At 40.3% G+C, this 20,161-nt stretch overlaps 1 protein-coding gene across 1 annotated transcript in view; it reads left to right on the forward strand.

Moving 5' to 3' along the window:
• The first annotated feature begins 363 nt into the window (after nt 1-363).
• The window catches only part of LOC135706610 (uncharacterized), a 65,059-nt gene continuing 45,261 nt past the window's right edge, over nt 364-20,161 (forward strand). Inside the window, exons 1-3 of the mRNA XM_065228258.1 lie at nt 364-382; nt 1,310-1,423; nt 1,574-1,904. Coding sequence (XP_065084330.1) covers nt 364-382; nt 1,310-1,423; nt 1,574-1,904 — 464 coding nt within the window. The remainder of the gene's footprint in view (nt 383-1,309; nt 1,424-1,573; nt 1,905-20,161) is intronic.

Genomic DNA, 20,161 nt, shown 5'->3' on the forward strand with positions numbered 1-20,161 from the left:
GAGTGTGGAAAGGAATCAGCGGACCTACGAAAAAACTGGAACTAGGGATCGTCAGCTGCGCAGCAAGGTGTTGAGGTGCGACAAAGCCAACTCCGGTCTTTCGATCCGAGATGTGGCCAAAAGGTACAACATCAACTTTCAAACGGTGCGGAACATCCTTGCCTGGCAAGTCTTACAAAGCCAGTCAACATCGGAACCGGCACATGAAGCAGAATTCCGTGGCCAAAAAGCGTGCAATGCTCTTGTACGACCGTGTTTTGACGAAACACAAGAGTGGCACTTTGATCGATGACGAAACATACGTCAAACTCGATTTTAAGCAGCTTCCCGGTCAAAAGTTTTACATCGCGACTGGACGTAAGGATGCGCCTGGAAGATTCAAGTTCGTGTTTGCCGACAAGTTCACGAAGAAGGCCATTATTTGGCAAGCTATTTGTAGTTGTGGCCTGAAAACGGAACCATTCGTCACATCCTCGACGATGACATCTCAAGTTGACATCGAAGTATGTCTGAAAAAGCGTGTATTGCCGTTCATCCGCAAGCATAGGGGCAAAGTCATCTTTTGGCCTGATTTTGTCCCCAAGCTAATGAATCCTCTAAATTGCCTGGAATTCCGACCAATCGAAAATACTGGGCAATTTCAAATCAGCGACTTCGACGATTCGGCGGGGCAGTCAAGAACATCCAGCAAATGCGGGCAAAATGGAAGAAATGCGCTGATTCCGTGTCCGTTTCCACTGTGTGGGCGCTGATGGGCTCCATCAAGAGGAAGGTTCGAGATTTCATTCGAACTGGAGAAATGTAACCATCTAATGCTGTAACTTTGAAGTTTTTATAAAATTAGTGTAAAGCAACCATTAATGGACTTTTTAAACTTATTGAATCACGAATTACAGGTCTTTTTGTGCGAACCAATTTAATTTGTGTCAGTCTTTATCCCAGTATACAAACCACAGGCACGTGCCACAAATCGTATTATGCCTATGCACGCCTCTGATGGAGTTGCATTCAGCTTGTTACATTTTAAGCGGAAAATAAAAAAAAATCAATCACAATACTATTTGACCTCATAAAGTAGCGAATTCAAGGAAGAAGATTCAACCGTCTATATCAAATTCCACTACAACAATCACATCGTACAGGTAATCTGACCACAAAAGCCACACAAAACGATTCAATTCCGATATATCAATCAATCCGAAAATTATGCCGCATCAATTCAGCAGCGTTCATCCTGTAAATTGCCGATCCAATGGTAGGCGTTCACCTACGGCTTGTAATTTAATTTCACATTCTGATTTCATTCCAGTTCACCACGGCTCTGAAGTGACCCAGTCTCATCAACCTCAGCAATCCCGGAGCAGTGCCACGTCTAGTCCCACCGAGGGCAGAAATCAAATATCCGTTCCTCAGAAGCGTGGAGGTAAACTAAGTTCCCATCACAAACAACGAACTCTTCATTCCTCCCCATCTTCATCTCGCATCATCTCCGCACGAGCGAACCCATTTCAACCCAATTACATTTCCAATAACAATCGATTCGCATTCTCACTGCTTGCTTACCGATTTCCAGTGAATCCGCTGCTGTACAACGATTTGGACTATTCGGGCAATTCCATCCCCCATGGGGGCTTGTGGGATGACATTAACGGACCTCCACTAGCATCATCGTCATCGGCCGGAAGACTACCCCTCGCTGCGCTTTTCCCCGATCCAGGCAGCGATAGCCAAATGAGAAATTATGACCTGTTGGCCAGTTTGCTTGGTCCACCGCCAGCGCAAACCTTCTACGGCGATCCGATTACACCATCCGTCAACTATCCCTACGTGTATGGCCTTGGCTATGGCGATAGAAGCAAACGGATGGCCAGTTCGAGCGAAAGAAACCCTCCGCAGTCGCTAAGGTAAGTGGCATGCTTGACACCTATTTACAACTACAATGACATTGTGTGGTGATGACCCAATATGAATCAGTTGGAACACGAGCATGTTAAAGTGAAACTGATCATATGAACTTACCAACGAAAGTTTTCCAGTGCATTGATTACAGTAGTGGTTTGTCCATCTAGGATCTGTGGTATGGATGTTACTGTTACAGAAGGAGATTTTATTCCTGTACGGTGTTCACGACCGGGTCCGCCCATCCCCTGAAGGAGGTATCTTATCACATCATATCACATACCTCGGAAACAAAATTCAATGGAATCGATAGCTCCGAATTTTTTTCAGAGACGCGCCATGGAGCCGAATTTCTCACACTAATGCCAGAGTTTTTCTCAGCAAAAATGTTCAACATGCGTCTTGAGCACAAAAATAAAAAAATAAGTAGACCAAGCTCCTGGTGTGGAATATTTTGGAAACCAGTAGTGTAACCACGTGGTAAAGACCGTGCATGCGATCTGTTCTGTCTACATAAAGCACAAACCCATCGGAAATCGTTCTCCGTGCTATTTTTTTTCTTCAAATAAACAGTCGTAAGAATGCTTACTTCTTCCATTGCGTTGTAAAGCAGAAAAGTCAACAAATTTTATCAACACTCGAGTGCTGGCTTGTAACCAAACCAAAACCACTTGAAATGTGCTTCTGGCAATGATATTAAGCAGAAATACACAATCAATATCGATCACAATGTCGTCGCCCAGCATTCCGATTCTTCTCAGTCTGTATCAGTGCACAGTGGTCCAGGAATGGAAATAAGGAGGAAAAAATAGGCCGCATCGTGCTCTCTTGCCGTTGCTTTTTACTGAAGGAAGTGTTATTGCTACCTAAAGCTACACAAAATTTAAACAGCACTTTCCAGTGCTCAATATTACCAGCAAAATGTCTGCCTTGTTTGACTTTTATTCCTCTTCGATCCTAGTTTAAACCATACCTGGGGTAATCTTGCTTGGATATCGATTTGAAACCTCCTAGATCCTTCAGATTCTTGGAAGTCAATTTGGAAAAACGTTTTACTGCCACCATGGTGCCTATAAGCAAAAGAAAAGGGCAATCTCTTGATCTCCCTTCTGATTAAATCTATTTGAGCAATCAATTTAATATACTCACGGATGATGAGAATGATCTAATCAACTTTCCTGGCTTAATTCCAAGAAGAAAAAGATTCCTCTTATTTTTATCCACTTCCGATTTGCGTGCTCTTCTCATGAAACTTTTGAACTTCATTAAATTTAAGTTTTCACTTCAAATTGGTTGTCGGGGTGAATGCCGTGCATTGGCTGAAACCTTCGACGGACTCAAACGTCTTCTCAAGTATCTTACTGAGCAGCAGCACATTTAAGCAAATCTTCCGGCCATTTTCCACAGAGATGGCGTTGTTCCGCTGGTAGGAAGTGATAAAAATCCCCATATAGAATTTGAGAGAAGTGGGAATAATTCGCTTTCGGTGCATATTCAGGTCAAAAAAGTGAACGACAACCTAAAGAAACTTTGGGACTCTGTCGTTCAGTTTTTTCCCGGAAATTATTGTTATACTAGCTACAAATAAATAAAAATGATTTTTCCCAATACAGTTTTACCTGATTTACTACCAGTTCCCAGAGAACCAAAAAATTCAAATTTTAGAGAGAAAATTTGCTTTCACTAGTTCAATTTCTCAACATGCCATGTATTTTGATGACACTCTATTTGGGATTTTCCTCTCACAGACTACAAAATAGAGTAACTGACACTGCAAAATATGTCTGGTACCTCTATATATGCATTTTGATTAACATCCGAAGTCCTTCCTTTTTTACATATTCTGCCGTGTCTGCCCAGCCTTGTTCATATAAATCGGCAGGAAATTCTGTGATGGGTGAGCTATTTTGTGTGCAGAATGTGTAAAAAAAGGGACTTTGGATGTTAATCTACAGTATGCAAAACAAGTTTATCCACCCCCCTACCAATTTACAACTTTTTTGTTTTTTCCTGGTGAAAATCAGTTTAATTTTATGGAGGAACACATGATTTTCCAATTTTTGTTTATTTATCACATTGTCATTTTCTTGAGATTTCATGTGATAAATTATGAAAAAGGGTAACAAATTACGCAACAAAAGTTTATCCACCCCCAAACGGAACTTTCTCGAATGTAAACATTGTGTCTAGCTGTCATGTAGTGCTCTTGAAGTTTTCGTGCTCAAAATTTCATATTCGTGTTCAAAATTGGAAGTTGTTTGTTGTAAAATGCCCAAAAAAGCACAAATTTCGATCAGTATCCGAATTTGATTATTGAGCATCACAAAACTGGCAAAAACTACCGTGATATTGCCGATATTGTCCAGCTTCACAAAGATACGGTCGCTAGAATTGTGCAGATGTACAAAAAGCGTGGTTCTATCTCACCAGCTAAGCGATCGGGGCGTCCTTCAAAGACAACTGGCTGAATTGACAGAGCTATCGTGAAGAAGGCAGAGCTGGACCGGGGACTATCAGCTCAGAAAATTGCGAAACAGATTGAAAGCGAATTTTCCATTCAACTGACATCACAATTCGTACGAAATCGACTTCATAATAAAGGTCAATATTCGCTGCATACAGCTGAAAGTACAGTCGCATCCAGCTTAACCGGCTAAGATGGAACGGGTTTGTGGTAAATGTTGCAAAGAAGTTCGTGACATCGAACCAGCGCAATGTGCTTTTTGCGCAGCATTTTTTCATGTCAAGCCTGAATGCTCGGACGTTAGCCGCAGTCTTTTGGCTATGTACATCATGCAGAGTTGTCCTAGGAAATCGCTATCTACGCGATTTGATTTTGACCTCCCTACGTGATCAGTCGAAGGAAATAGCAGAACTTCGTGAGCAAGTAGAGCTGCTATCGAATTTGGTTCACGATTTGCAAGGCACTATCACCTCGACTGTTACTAGTTGCGAAGATGCAATCGTATCCGAGATACGTGAAGGGACGTCAAAAGGCGAAAAATCAAAACAGAATTCTGTTAGTACCTGTCCTGCGCTGACTACGGACACCAACAAAAACAACAACAACAACAAAAACAAAAACAACAACAACAGCAGCAGCCACAAGCCCCAGTCAAGGAGCAAGGAGTGGATCAATTTGGTGAAACCACTTATTGGAGGTACAAGATCTGTGGAAGGTGGTGACATAATCGTTGCTCCACCCACGTCCAAGGATGTATTCTGGATCTACCTCTCGTATTTCCATCCGTCCGTGAAAGCTGACACCGTTTCCAAGCTCGCAAAGTAAGCTTTGGATTGCAATGATGCTGTGAAAGTAGTTCCGTTAGTGAAAAATGGCGCAGACTTAAATTCATTCAACTATATTTCATTCAAAGTTGGCATCAATTTTGAACATCGGGAAGCCGCCCTTAATCCTGACTCGTGGCCGGAAAGAATCCTGTTCAGGGAGTTCGTAGACAATCGTGCAAAAAACGCGCAGGTGCCCGCATCTCCAGAATCATCGAATGGGTCAGATACAGATACTCCTTAAGTTCACGCTGTTTCTTCGCTTCCGGGATGAATCGTAGAAGATACTATGGAAGACCCTGATCCACCACAGTCGCGCCAATCGCTTGTTCCAGCCATCGGAGTCATCCCGGCCCTAAGTGTGGAATTGTGAAAGAGGTCTTCCAGACTTCAATACTAGGCAAGTACTCGCAAAATTCACTCAACCACGTCTCTCCTGATGATATTTCCCTTACCGGTGCTTCTACACCAGCCAATGTGGTCGCTCTGGTTGCACCTGAACGCATTTCAGAAAGTACCACCAACCGGTGAACACTCGTGTTTATTTCAGTTACCGGGGGACGTAATTTGTGATTAGCCCGGTCCCTTTCAAATTGTATCATTATTTATGTACGGTCCTTATATTTGAAATGACGTTTCACATTCATCTAGTGATGGCCGGTTTTCATTTGAATAATCGATTAATCGATTAACGAACCGAAAAGAAAAATATTTGTAATCCGTTATATCATGTCGATATAAGCATTAACATCTCCAGAAGATCATCACCGATCGTTTCAAACATGTGATGCACTCTCATTGGTGGAAAAATGGCAGCACAACGAACAAAAAAAAATCGAATAGTTGTTAATCGAGTAATTAAAAGATGGGACATCTCTGATTTTAGTGTGATTGTTTTGATCAAAATGAGCGCAAATTTTCATCTCTACCGAGGGAGCAGCAAAACCACAAAATTACCTTGCATACGGGGGGTATTCATTTAATGAAAGGGACCGCGAAAGAGGACACTCAAATAGAAAGTTTTTCTTCCGACAGTTTCATCTTAGTATTCATCTTTGGTACCACGCTGGTCCCTATGCCACTGAACTCTGCCGCGCCGGTTCGTGTTGTATGTAGTTACAGTCTTCTTGATCCGGCAGTCGAAAGTGAATTTCCGGGACGCACGTTAGGAAGCAACATGGAAGCCTCTAATTCACCTAGCACAGTCGAGCCGTTTCCTCATCAATGCAGTCCAAGTCGTCGTGGCCCTGTGTCTGGAGTGGGAGAAGAGGTCTTCCAGCTTGCTCATAAAGGCAAGTATCAATGTAATAATGTGTGTTCCCTGCCTGAAGATGTTTCGCCCCACAGTTGGACTATTTGTTATGCCACTGCGCACTGTTCCTGTCACATTGAACTTCATTCTGAACACGCTGAAGATGCTTCAAACACTGGATTCTCAGGACGCGTCGTGGAAAGCACTTTGGAAGCCTTTGATCTCTCCGACCCGGTCCTGCATACCGCTGCCTGCGCTCTTCACAGTCGTCCCAGACCCGTTGTTGGATGTAGAGAGAGGGTCTTCCAAGCTGCTCTAGTAGGCAAGTACCACGTTAATGTTGGATTGCCTCTTCCTGATGTCTGTTCGAATTCCAGTGGTATTGTATGCAGCTCTTCACCTTCCACCACGGCTCCTTCGGCCGACAACGCATCTGTTGCTAATAGCGCTGTAAACGTAGCTCATCTCCTGCGCATATACTACCAGAATGTTCGAGGACCACGGACCAAGGTAGATTCGTTCTTTTTGTCCACCAGCGAGTGCGATTATGATGTAATTGTATGGACGGAGACATGGTTCGATGACCGTTTATACAGTGCTCAACTGTTCGAAAATGCCTTTTCTGTTTATCGCACAGACCGTTATGCCTCCAACAGTGCCAAAACCCATGGTGGAGGTGTCCTAATCGCTGTTTCATCTCGTTTGAACATTTATATCGATCCGACACCTGTTTTCGATGCTCTAGAACAACTGTGGGTTAGAATCACTACGCCAAGTCGAGTAGTGTAGGCGTGATCTATTTACCTCCTGACCGCTGCAACGATGTCATTGGTATTCAGGATCATGTGAACTCCATCGGTGCTATTGTTTCCAATTTGGAATTCAATGACTATGCTCTGCAACTCGGAGATTATAACCAGCCTTTGCTCCGATGGAGTAAGTCGTACGATGGGTCTTTCCAGGTTGAGCCTCAATCGGTTCTATCGGCTGCTAGTTCAACGCATATCGACGGTTTCGCTTTACATAGCCTCACGCAGATCAATGGTGTATTGAATAGGAACGCTCGCTTTCTAGACCTTGTTCTGTCTAACGAAGCTGCAGCTCTGGCATGCACCGTTTCGGAAGCCATAGAACCTCTGATCTTTCTTGATGCAGACCACCCTGCTTTAGACGTCCTGATGAACCTCCCAGCGCCAATCGTTTTTGATGATTGTTATGTAAATAATCGTATACTGGATTTCCGTCGAGCCTACTTTGTTCTGATTAGTGCTGCTATTTCCGGTATCGATTGGTGACCATTAGAATTAGCTGGATGTGTTGACGATGCCGTTGAATATTTCAGTCAAATGATTTGGGATATCATGGCTGAATTTGTACCTATTGCCCGCCCCGCACCAAAGCCACCGTGGTCTAATGGTCACTTGCGTCGACTGAAACGGTATAGGGCTAAATCGCTACGAAGATACTGCCAAAATCATTCGTACATTACGAAGCAGGAGTTCAACCGCACAAGTAACGACTATAGGAAATGCAACAGATTCCTGTATCGATGATATGTCTTCCGCACGCAATCATCTCTTCGCAGAAATCCAAAGCGTTTCTGGTCGTTTGTAAACTCTAAAACGAACGAAGTCGATTTTTCATTGTCAGTTCATCTCGGTGAGCAAACCGCTGAATCTGAAGCGTAGAAATGCCACCTTTTTGCTCAACATTTCATGAGTTCGTTCAATGAATCTTCGGCCTCACCAAATCAAGTCACGATTGCTATAAGCGATTCTCCAACAGATATATTTGAGCTCCGTCCGTTTCACATCAGTGAACATACCTTCAATCTAGCTCTTCAAAGGTTGAAACTCTCGTTTGCTGCCGGGCCAGACGGCATTCCTGCGTCCGTTCTGAAGCTGTGTTCGGAGTCGTTGCTCACTCCCTTGGCGAAGTTATTTAATCTGTCACTACAGGCGTGGAAATTTTCGTATATGTTCCTCCTCCACAAGAAAGATGATAAAAGGAATGTCCAGAATTACAGAGGAATCACATCACTATGTTGCTGCTCCAAAGTATTCAAGATCATCATCAATGAGGTGCTCTTCAGCTCTTGTAAAAATTACATCTCCACGACTCAGCATGGATTCTACCCAAAACGAACAATTTGACAGAAGTCATGTCGCTCTGCGTTCGGACAATGGACTCTGGCGGACAAATCGACACGGTTTACACTGATCTCAAGGCTGCATTTGGCCGAGTAGACCTCAACATTCTTTTGAGCAAGCTTGAGAAACTCGGAGTGTCTGGATCCTCATCTCGTGGTTCATATCTTACCTTACGAACCGTTCGCTTTGCGTTAAGATTGGAGCTTCTCGTTCTGAAGTGTTCATGGACGTTTTCGGCGTTCCCCAGGGAAGTAATCTGGGACCCCTTCTGTTTTCGCTTTTCGTCAACGAGCTTTCGTGTCTACTGCCACATGGATGCCGGCTTTTCTACGCTGACGATGTCAAAATGTATGTGGTTATCAATTGCATCGCTGATTGTGAGGAGTTGCAGCTGATTATGGATCGTATGCAGAGTTGGTTCTCCCGTAATTTCTTGACGCTCAGCATCAACAAGTGCAATGTGATATCATTTCACCGCAAACAAAACCCGATAATATTTGATTATTCCATTTCCGGGCAACCATTAGAGAGGATTAGCCAGGTCAAAGATTTGGGAGTAACACTCGACTGTGAATTGATCTTCAAACCGCACTACAATAACATCCTGACTAAAGCTAACAGGCAGCTTGGCTTTATGTTCAAAATATCTGAAGACTTCGTTAGTACGTTCAATCTTAGAGTATAGTGCTGTCGTTTGGTGCCCATACCAAGCATGCTGGATAGCCGGATTGAGAGTGTACAGAGAAAGTTTGTTCGCTACGCGCTTCGTCATCTGCCTTGGCTAACGGCTAACTTGCCATCTTACGTGGATCGCTCTCGTCTGCTTGGAATTGACACCTTGGAACAAAGAAGACGGAACGCTCAAGCTGTGTTTGCTGCTAAAATCATTGAGAAAAATCAGCGAGATTGATTCCCCCGAATTACTTCGGCAGCTTTTCTTTTACGCACCTGAGAGAGTGATTAGACAGCGTAATTTTGTACATCTCGCAGCTCGTAATCGGCAATATGGGTTGAATGAACCTATTCGTGCCGTCGCAAATGCGCTTAATGACGTCTATGCATTGTTTGAGTTTAATGTGCCGTTAACTGTTTTTATTAGACTGTCCTGAATTAGAATGTGTCCTGTTTTTGTTTTAATTAAACTTTTTTAATTCATTAAGGCAACCATATGTCAGATGAAACACTGGAACAATAAATAAATAAATAAATGAAGTGGACTTTTATTCCACTCAGGGCTCCCAATTTCGGGGGTTTGTGGGAAGCTGGAGTAAAGAGTACCAAAACACACCTTAAAAGGTTCTCCGTGATGCTTCGCTGACGTTTGAGGAGTATTACACTGTCCTCACACAGATTGAGGTGATCCTTAACTCCCGATCACTACTTCCGTCCTCTTCAGATCCTACTGAGCTCGAAGCTGTCACGCCTGGGCCCTTCCTCATTGGTCGTCCATTGACTGATATTTCATAACCTTCACTCGAAGATGTAAACATTAATAGACATACACATTGGCAGCTCGTCCAGCGTATCCGGGACCATTTTTGGAAGCGATGGTCTCGTGAATATTTGAAAACCCTCCAAAACCGTCAAAAATGGACAAAGGGTTCCAAGAATGTAGCTCCAGGGATGCTGAAGGAAGATAACCTTCCACCTCAGGCGTGGAATCTGGCTCGAACTGAGAAGGTCTACCCCGGATCAGATTAAACTATTTGGGTTGCAGATTTTTAAACTTATCATGGTATTGTCCGTAGCCCAATCTCGAAGTTGACCCCTTTACCCTTTGAATCAACCCAGTCTTCTGTTGTCTACCAAGTTCCTCTTTGCCCGGGGGAAAATGTTTTGTAGAAGTAGTTTTTTGTTTATTAATTTATTTTAAAGGCTCAATCGAATTAACTTTACAGAGCCGAAGTTTCTAGTCATACATAGCATCATACACAATAAACACTTTATCTTCCGCTATCCACCTACTCCATCTGAACCGGAGCCGCTTCCAGTGGTTACATTGTATGGCAGTATCGCCAACGGGGGGCAGAGCGCTTCCATTGCAGTAATGGACGCATTGTAGCAGTAGTAGTAGTTTTGTTTATGTTAATCGCCCTACCCGTTTACCCAATCCTTTAAAACTCTACTAACCCCGAGGCGACCGCGGGTAATCGGTTCCCAACACTAACCATTATCTATCCATCTTAACTTTTATCAAACTAATGGCCTTATTATACGAAACAGCGTCGCATAAGACACTGTTCTGGTAAAGTTGAAATTTCTGGGTCCACATGTTATTTTATACTTAATTTTAATTTCTGAACCACTGTGCAGTGTAGAAACGTGTAACGATGAGGAGGAGGATGAGAACGACGGCGGCAGAGTACTACGAACAGTCAGTCAGCAAGAAAAAAGCACTGAACAATCAATTCAAACATCCATGGGAGCACTGTGTGCATACCTAGGGTAAATCGAGGTAAAACGGACACGTTAAGGAATTTTATTGTTTTATCGACAATAAACACACCATACAACTGTCAATTTATTTTAAAGCTTCACAATTAACACTTTTTTAACCTATAATGCTCGCTAAATTCACATTTTTGTTTTAGATGTGGCTGAAACGGCAAGTGCTGGGGATAAGACGGACAGTCTTAAAAATATAATATTTCTACATTATAAAATCAATCGAAATAATTGTATGATTATCGTGGCAACTCAAGACTGCATTCACCACATCTGGATATGTTCTGGGTACCCCGAGGGAAGTGGGCACAGTGGGCGGATATGCGACGCATTAAGACATATTAGCATATAAGAACAAGATTTGAACATTCTAGGCATCTACACAATTAAGTAAATTCGAATATTAAAATGAGTGTCTTATAAATTATTGGCATTGTCCGTCTTGCCCCGATCGTAAACTATTTACAAAAAACGCCTCTATTTTGCAATCATAAACACAACATTTTACTACTAATTGCAACAAACAATCAAGAAGTGAACCAGGAACAGAATAGTTTATAAACAATATGGTAAGCATTTTACTGCTTTGGTGCTTTACAACCTTAAGAATTGCACAACGAAGTTTACATCACTTTACCGCTAGGGGAATCACATTTTTGTTTTAGTTTAAATTTTTACATTGGACAGCTCCCGTAGGGGAATCAGAAATGCATTAAATATCGTAAATTAAGAGTGAATGTGACATTAGTTAAGCCTTCAAACAATCAACTGTCCGTCTTACCCCGAATACCCCTACTGTACAATTGCTCCACTCGTAAGGAAAATACGAACAAACTTTGCGCCCGAGTAGGAAGGAGCGTGACTTTTCGCCGGCAGCAGCTAGCAGATAGCAATACGCCAGCGTTGACTATGTGGATATTGTTGTCGGAGATTGGAGTGGAGTTCTATTTCTTGACTTTCCATTCACACGGGGAAGGAAACTCTATTGAATAAGGGAATGTTTGGGACAATGACGAATTAGAGTATGTACACCAGTTTGTAATGTTTTCTGAAACGATAGGAAGCAGGTGGGGTTTACCGGATACTTTAGGCAGAATGTCAGGATTGTTTCCTTATGCTTAAATGTGTCATTCTGATGGACGAGGGGGAATTCGTAATGGAATTTTGAAGCAATTGCAAGTATGAATGATAAGTGATTGATTTCCCAATTAACGGCAATGCAATACGTGAGGTAGGTCTAATGAAATTGACGAACAACAGTAATGCAATCAAATGCTTAATGGTTCGCATTTTATGAAGGAGATGCATGATGTGGACTGTCTTGTAACATGTTCTGCATAAAGTATCTAGAAGCTAAACCGGAGACTTATCCTAGACACTGACCAGAAATTAATGATGATGATGGTCCCACCTCTTATAACCCCTACAAGGGTTTGAGCTGGACGATTTATCTTTAAGATAATTAAATATGAAAATTTAACCAGGTTTGCAAACAAAATCGAACTGGTTTCAGTTACAGATAAATATTCCCTCTAGAGTTTACAGTTACTTTACAGCGATATAAATGTGGAAAAACTCAGGCGTCCACCTCTTAGTTCGCTTTTTTGTCCACCTACAATATTCATAAGCATTACAAACAATCAAGAGTTAATGAACAATCAACAAAGCATCCTATTACACTAGCAACCACGCAATCTGATGCTATCATAATTTCCAGCAATATCAGGAATGCTCACGAACCCCCAACATTTGCCAGAAAACTAACTACTAACTCAAGGTATCGTCCAAATAAACTTAAAAATTGCATTTTTTTTGTTTTTATCAGTCATCTATATCCATAATACGAGCGCGAGCCTCAAACCTTTGTAGACAATTTTTTTTATTGATCTACCACTATTAAATTACATATTAAAAATCCAGCATCACCATCGTGGCGAACAAAAATAGTTTTTTGCAGTGCTACAATAATTATTAAAAAGTCATTATGACAGCTATCCATACAAAATAATCCGTTATAGATAACTTCGCCCAGATACATAATTTTTCAATTCATAAAAACAAATGCTACAATAATTATTAAAAAGTCATTATGACAGCTATCCATACAAAATAATCCGTTATAGATAACTTCGCCCAGATACATAATTTTTCAATTCATAAAAAAAAATCACTAGATAACTGATCAAACGAAAAATTTAACGTGTGAAATGTAGTGTCTTTTAAATTCTGTAAGTGTTGCTGAACGATTGATATGTCTGATTGATATGTCTAGGCATTGAATTGAAAACATTTATTCCTTCATAATATAATGAATTTTGTGAAGCACAAGTCAAGAAATGTGGTGTTCTTATTTCAGTCACGTTTCTAGTATTATATCTATGAACGTCACTTCCTCTTTCAATTCGATCACACAAATATCGAGGCAGCAAACCGTTAACTACTTTAAAAATGAACACCATAGTCAAATATACAATTATTTGCTTCACCGACAACCATTGTATGGCGTCTAGCATCAAAGTTGAGGGAGTGAATCTATTACATCTCAATATCAAACGCATTATTTTATTCTGCAAGCGCTGTAGGTAATCTCGATTTTTGTGTTTCATTGGCCAGAAATAAAATGGAAGGGCAAACGTCTAGATGAAGAGAGATGATTGATTTGTATAGCTGTATTTTGTTTTTCAGTCGAAATAGAATTCCATACTTCTTGGCAATTTTCTTGATGACATTGTCAACGTGAGAGTTGAACATAAGTTTGTCATCAATAATCACGCCAAGATATTTAATCTCCCGAACATGATCAATAGTCTCATCATCAATTACAACAGAGACGTTCTCATTTAATCGATTCCGTGAAATTACCATAAATTTAGTTTTACTTGTATTCAATTTCAACTGCTTATACTTCAACCATCTACTTAGAGAACGCAAATCTTCATTCAAGTGTAAAACGGCATCATCTAAATCCTTAGCTGCAATGAATAACACAGTATCATCTGCAAAAAAGATTAATGTCGCAAAATCGTAAAACATGTCGCAACGTGATTAGTATACATAATAAATAACAGGGCCCCTAATACACTTCCCTGGGGCACTCCAAGGTTATATCCCACGGGACTTGAAAAAGAATCATTAAAAAAGTCCGTTGAGTTCTGTCAGACGAATAGCTTTCAAATTTATATGCAGTACTCGAAATTCCAAAGCGCTTGATTGATTATAACAATTAGGGCCTAGAAATTGTTTCAAAAGCGCGTTTTAGATAAAAAATAAAAAACAGCAACAATCGTATCTTAACACTTCAAGTTATTTTTCCACTTCGTTAATACCAAATTCAACGCGGTTTCACAGGAATGACCTTCCCGATATCCCGATTGTTCTGGTATCAACAAACTATTACTATTCAAATACGCCAACAGCTGGCCTTTAACAACAAGTTCTAAAATTGTCTCTAATGTGTGCAACATGTTGATGGTGCAAAACGCTTCGGCTTTAATCGTTCCAGCAACTTTTTGAATGGGGACCACTAAGGATTCCTTCCAAATTTGTGGCACGTGTCCAGTTTGCAATGATTCGTTAATAAGGTCCAGCAAGATGTGGCCAATGACATGAAAGCAATCTTGAATAACTCTAGCATTAACATTATCTACTCCATCCGAATAACAAATAAGCCGGCGCCGGTGGTGTAGTGGTAAGCGTGACTGCTTTCTAACACCCCGATGGGTCTGGGTTAAATCCCAGCCGAGGTCGGTGGGATTTTCTGAGGCATAAAAATCTCCGGTCACGTCTTCCTTCGGAAGGGAAGTAAAGCCGTTGGTCCCGGCCCATGTGTGTTGAATGGGTGCAATATCCTACGCAGGTGTGGAAGCTGCCTTCCTGCACATTCGATTGCCGTCAATGGATGGTTATCGATGTCCGTCGGTGATTGGCACTAGATTGCGGAACAGAGACCGACGTTAAATAAAGGAAAAAAAGAAGGATAACAAATAACTCTAAGTTCATCTAATGTAATTGGGTGAAAACCTTCAAATCTACAACTATTATTAACTGGCTATTTTATTTCGTCAGGTTCATCGACCAATTCAATGGATTGATTAATCAACGAAACACTGTCGACAAAATAATCATTAAACTTAGATGCAATTACTTGTTCTGACTATTCTAATGTGCCATTAAAAGTTATGGACCGCGGTGGTTTGCAATTACTAGGTTTCAATAAAGATTTCAAAATTATCCATAACTCTTTGTTGTTGTTTTGATGCTGATCAATCTTCCTTTGAACATATTCACAACGAGTTTTCTTTATCGATTGTTAATACTTATTATGCACGATTGTGTACCTACTCCAATGATTGTCATCATTTGATCTACAAAACTTTTTGTACCATTTGTCCCTTTTCCGTTTAAGACGCAAAAGATCAGAGTTTTTCTAAGAAACAAACTTTTGCTCAATTGCAATGACTTTAGGATTGTGACCCAACCATGCATCCTAGAGCCCATGGAGCGATTCTCTAGTCATTTTATGTAGCTTATCATAGCGCTCCACGATTTCTTTTGAGATCTTGCTTGAGCTTATTAATGAATCATTGCAGACATAACATGTGCCACTATTTTGCAAGGAATCCTTGGTGTTTCATATTCAAAAAGTTGTTGGAACGATTAAAACCGAAGAATTTCGTCCCATCAACATGTTGCATACATTGAAGAAATTTTAGAAATTGTTGTGAAAGGCAAGCTGTGGGAGTATTTAAATGGCAATAGTTTGTTGATACCCAAATAATCGGGATGTTGGGAAGGTCATTCTTGTTAAACCGCGTTTAATTTGGTTTTATCGAAGTATAGAAAAATAACTAGCGCAGCGTAAAGATACGATTGTTGCTGTTTTTTTTTTATCTAAAACGCGTTTTTGAAACAATTTCAAGGTCCTTATTGTTAAGATCGATTTGGAGTCACGACTACTGCATTTATATATTAGGGTGGGTCACCGTTATATGAAAAAAAACATACTTGACCTCATCAAGCGAGAACAACCTTTTTTGGTTCCATTTGGGGTCCCAAACAACTGTGCAAAATTTGGGGACGATTGGTTATAACCCGGCTTTCCACATTGCGTTTGAAATTAGTATGGGAAAACCTAGTGTTTTGCATTTGCATCCCTAGGGACCACAATTTTGCTTGAACCACGCAACAAATATAGTCCAGGAAGTACCTAACAACTTTGCTGAAAGAAGTACGGTGCCAGAGTGTGTCTAAAAAAAAGTTATAGCCGTTCAAATACTTATGGTTTGAATTAAATGCCAAAAATCACTTTTCCTGCCAACACTGCAGGTCAGATAATAATTTCGGAGTATCTCATCTCATCGACTTTGTATGTTCAGATGAATAATTGAACTATTCAAAAACAATCGATCTATCTCATATGCGAAGTTGGTGAAGAGGGGGGGGGGGTATGACCTCACCCCTCCACACCGCTCCCTTCCCTCATATTAATCGAAGTAAAGATGCAAGCTGATTTAACGTCGGAATTTATTATCTTATTAACTCTTGAAATACACTGACATATTGGTAGTTTATCCACAAGTTGCAAGTAAATAGCAACTTGGAGAACTTCCTTACAGACGGAATCACGTTTTGACGTAAAATCGGTTTCATTGGTCCAATATATGGTACATCGAAATCAAATCGCATCTGTCGGTCTGTCAGAAATAAGTCTGGTAAAATAGCAGGTTTATTTAGGTTCCATCTGCTAAACTTAAATTCACCAAATGGAAAACCTCCTAAGTAAAAGACTTTCGTTAGTTTGGCTGAGCTGACAAAGCATACAATTTGTTGAGGAATACACGGATTGTTTATTATAATCAAAATCGCTTTAGAAAATATCCAAATTGTTGTTGCGCGAAGTTGAACCAATGGACGCAGTGGTTCAACTCACCCAATAAAAAAAAAATAAGTTTGACTTTGATTAAGGTGGGCTACAGTCCAGCTAAAACGTAGCCCACTTAAAGATTGCCCAACGAGTGAAAGAACATAGTGGGATAAGATATCTTCGAGTAATTCTTTATCCAAAAGCTTAAATTAAGTTGAATAAAAGGTAAACAAACCACCACTGGATGTCAAACTGATTAATGTGGATTCATCGCGTTCCTTCGTGACGTTAGGGTAGAGAACTACTTCGGCCTAATCGCTCATTTTGGGCCTATCGAGCAGAAAATTTCAAATAAATCTTGATTTCAGAGTAAACAAGTCAATTGTGCGTTTGGTACGATACTTTAGTTAACACGCTACGGAACGAAGTCAATGAGAACGCGTGCTATGAAGGTTTGCACCCATAATTCCCAAAAACAAAAGAAGCGCTCCGACCGAATCACGTTTTATCTTCATCCGATAGGCCGAAGTGAATTCATTGGCGTTTCAATGACGTTTCAATGCGTTAGGCCGTGTTTAGAATCCGTAGGCCGAGTTTAGCGTCAAGAAGCAGTGTTAGACTTTTGACAATATCTCAACGATTGATTTCTCTTTATCAAATCTTACGGTACGTACGGAAAGGTAAATAAATTTGGAAGCCATTAGTAATAATAGCATTCCGTTTGGTGCTAAACTGCGCTAGATTAAGGAAGACTAAGTGCGGGTTGTGCTTAATAGGCCGGAAATGGGGTAATTAACCCTATCTGATACTAAACTTGTTCTTTGTTAACTTATAATACAGCAGTTGAAGGAAATGCACTTCCCGTCTAAACCTCGCAACTACTCGAGAAGATTGGAAAATCCTAAGTTATTTCAGTCTATAGCCAGATTTTCTTTGATATAAGTGAAGGGGAGGCGATACAATAGCCCTCCTCCTACGCATATTAGATTGAGCATGTTTGAATAATACATTTGAACATTCCAACCTGACACAAACAGAAACACCAAAATTATTTCAGTTTGAAACTTTACTTTCATAGATATAATTGAGAGGGCACTACTACTACATCTACGTTTTTGAGATTCAGCATTTTTTTTTTCCTTGGATTAGTTTTCCGCGCTTTATAGTACGTTCAGACTACAGAGTTATAACATGTTATAGTGCTATCTTGATGGTGGTTTGTGTTGCAATTTTTTGACAACCGTTATAACATGTTATAACTCTCCAGTCTGGACAGCGTTTTACTTCCCTTTTGAAGGAAGCCGTGATCAGAGATGTTATGCCTCAGAACATCCCGGTGGTGCGGACTGGGATTGAACCCAGCCCTGATGGGGTGAGAGGTAATCACGCTTACCACTACACCACCGGTGCCGCTTAAGATTGAGCAATTGTTTTTGAATAATTCATCTGAAAATAACAAAACGATAAGATAAGAAACTCTGAAGTTAGAAATTTGATTGAGCCTTTACTTCCATTGATATTTATGAGTGAAGGGGCCCCTTCGCTCCTCTACATCTACAAATATGAGATAAAAATATTGTTTTTGAATAATTCATCTGAACATACCAAATGGAAAAGATGTGAAACTCCGAAATTATTTCAGTTTGGAATCTGACTTCCCTTGTTGTCACCGGCAGTGTTGGCAGGAAAAGTGATTTTTGGCATTTAATTCGAAACAATAATCTTTGAACAACTATAACTTTTTTTAGAGACATTTTAGCACCGTACATCCTTTGGCAAAGTTGTTAGGCACTTCATGAACTATACTATCATAAATTGATTGTGGCATGGTTCAAGCTAAATTGTGGTCCATAGGAATGAAAATTCAAAAAAGTAGGTTTTCCATACTAATTTCCATAAAAATTTCAAACGCAATGCGGACAGCCGGAAATCATCGCACAAATTATGCAAAATATGGGCCAGCAAACCGCATGATGGCCTTTTACAATCAATATTGCGAAACCATTGACTTTACAATGTCTCGGCATAAACTAAAACAATATTTTTACTCCATAAGGCATTATATCTCATAAAAAAATAGGAAAGCTGACACTGCTTAATTTTCATTAAAGACAAAATTATACTTTTAACCTCTTTTCCAAAGTTGACGAAATAAAAAAATAAAAGAATTTAAGAAAACAGAACTGTATTCGAATATGTACTAGTCTACGTTGGTTGACGAAATAAATAAATAAATAAATAAAAGCAATCATTCCCAAATTTTGCACAGTTGTTTGGGACCCCAAATGAAACCAAAAAAAAAACATTGTTTTGAAATAATGATCATGATGACCCACTCTAATATATATGGTTTGAAAGCTATTTGTCTGACAGAACTCAACGGACTGTTTTTAATGATTCCGTTTTTAGTCCCTTGTGGAATAACCTTGGAGTGCCCCAGGGGCCCTAATACACCTTTTATTTATTATGTTTTTTTAATGACATGAGGACGTGTTTTTTATAAGTTGCTGCAAATTGATTGTGACTGGAAAGAATTGTTCAGTGACAAGTGTGCTGCTAAAGTGCCGTTATACACTTTAATGAAGATTTTCGTTCTCTTGGATGTAATATTAAAATTCATTTTTTGTTGTGTAGCTTCATCTTCTTTTTCTTCTTCGCATTTCAAGCTTATTGCATATCGCATATTAGCTTATTGCGTGCTCTCAACTTAGTGTTCTAGATGCACTTCCACAGTTATTAATTGAGAGCTTTCGATGTCTGTACCATTTTTGCATTAGTATAATTGTGTGGCAAGTCCAATCATACTTTTATGTCCAGGGAAGTCGAGAAATTTTCCAACCCGAAAAATTCGTAGACCGGACCGGGAATCGAACCCAGCCACCTACAGCATGGTCTTGCTTTGTAGCTGCACCTTTACCGACTGAGCTAAGGGAGGTCCCTGTGTAGCTTCGAAACAAGTGATTTAAACAAATCTTGAATTGACCACTTTTACGGATCTTTCAATTTCCAAATTCATCCATGTAACTTCACAACAAGTGATTTAAATAAACATCGCGGATCTCTAGGATCTTTTAGGCAAACTTACTATTTTCAATGATGTTTGTTATTTCCGGCACTTGAATAGCAACCCCCTGTACAATTGTTGCGTTATGATGGAAGTTGCTTTAAGGCGGCTATTCGGTTTAATCCGATACAAATGGAAGTAGATAAATATTGCATTAATTTGCAATCTGTTTCATCAAAATCGGATACAAATTGGTTTAT

This window comes from Ochlerotatus camptorhynchus, unplaced genomic scaffold (genome assembly GCF_037179485.1).
Source record: "Ochlerotatus camptorhynchus isolate MF236.1 unplaced genomic scaffold, CSIRO-AGI_Acam_v1.1 ptg000284l, whole genome shotgun sequence".
NCBI lineage: Eukaryota > Metazoa > Arthropoda > Insecta > Diptera > Culicidae > Ochlerotatus > Ochlerotatus camptorhynchus.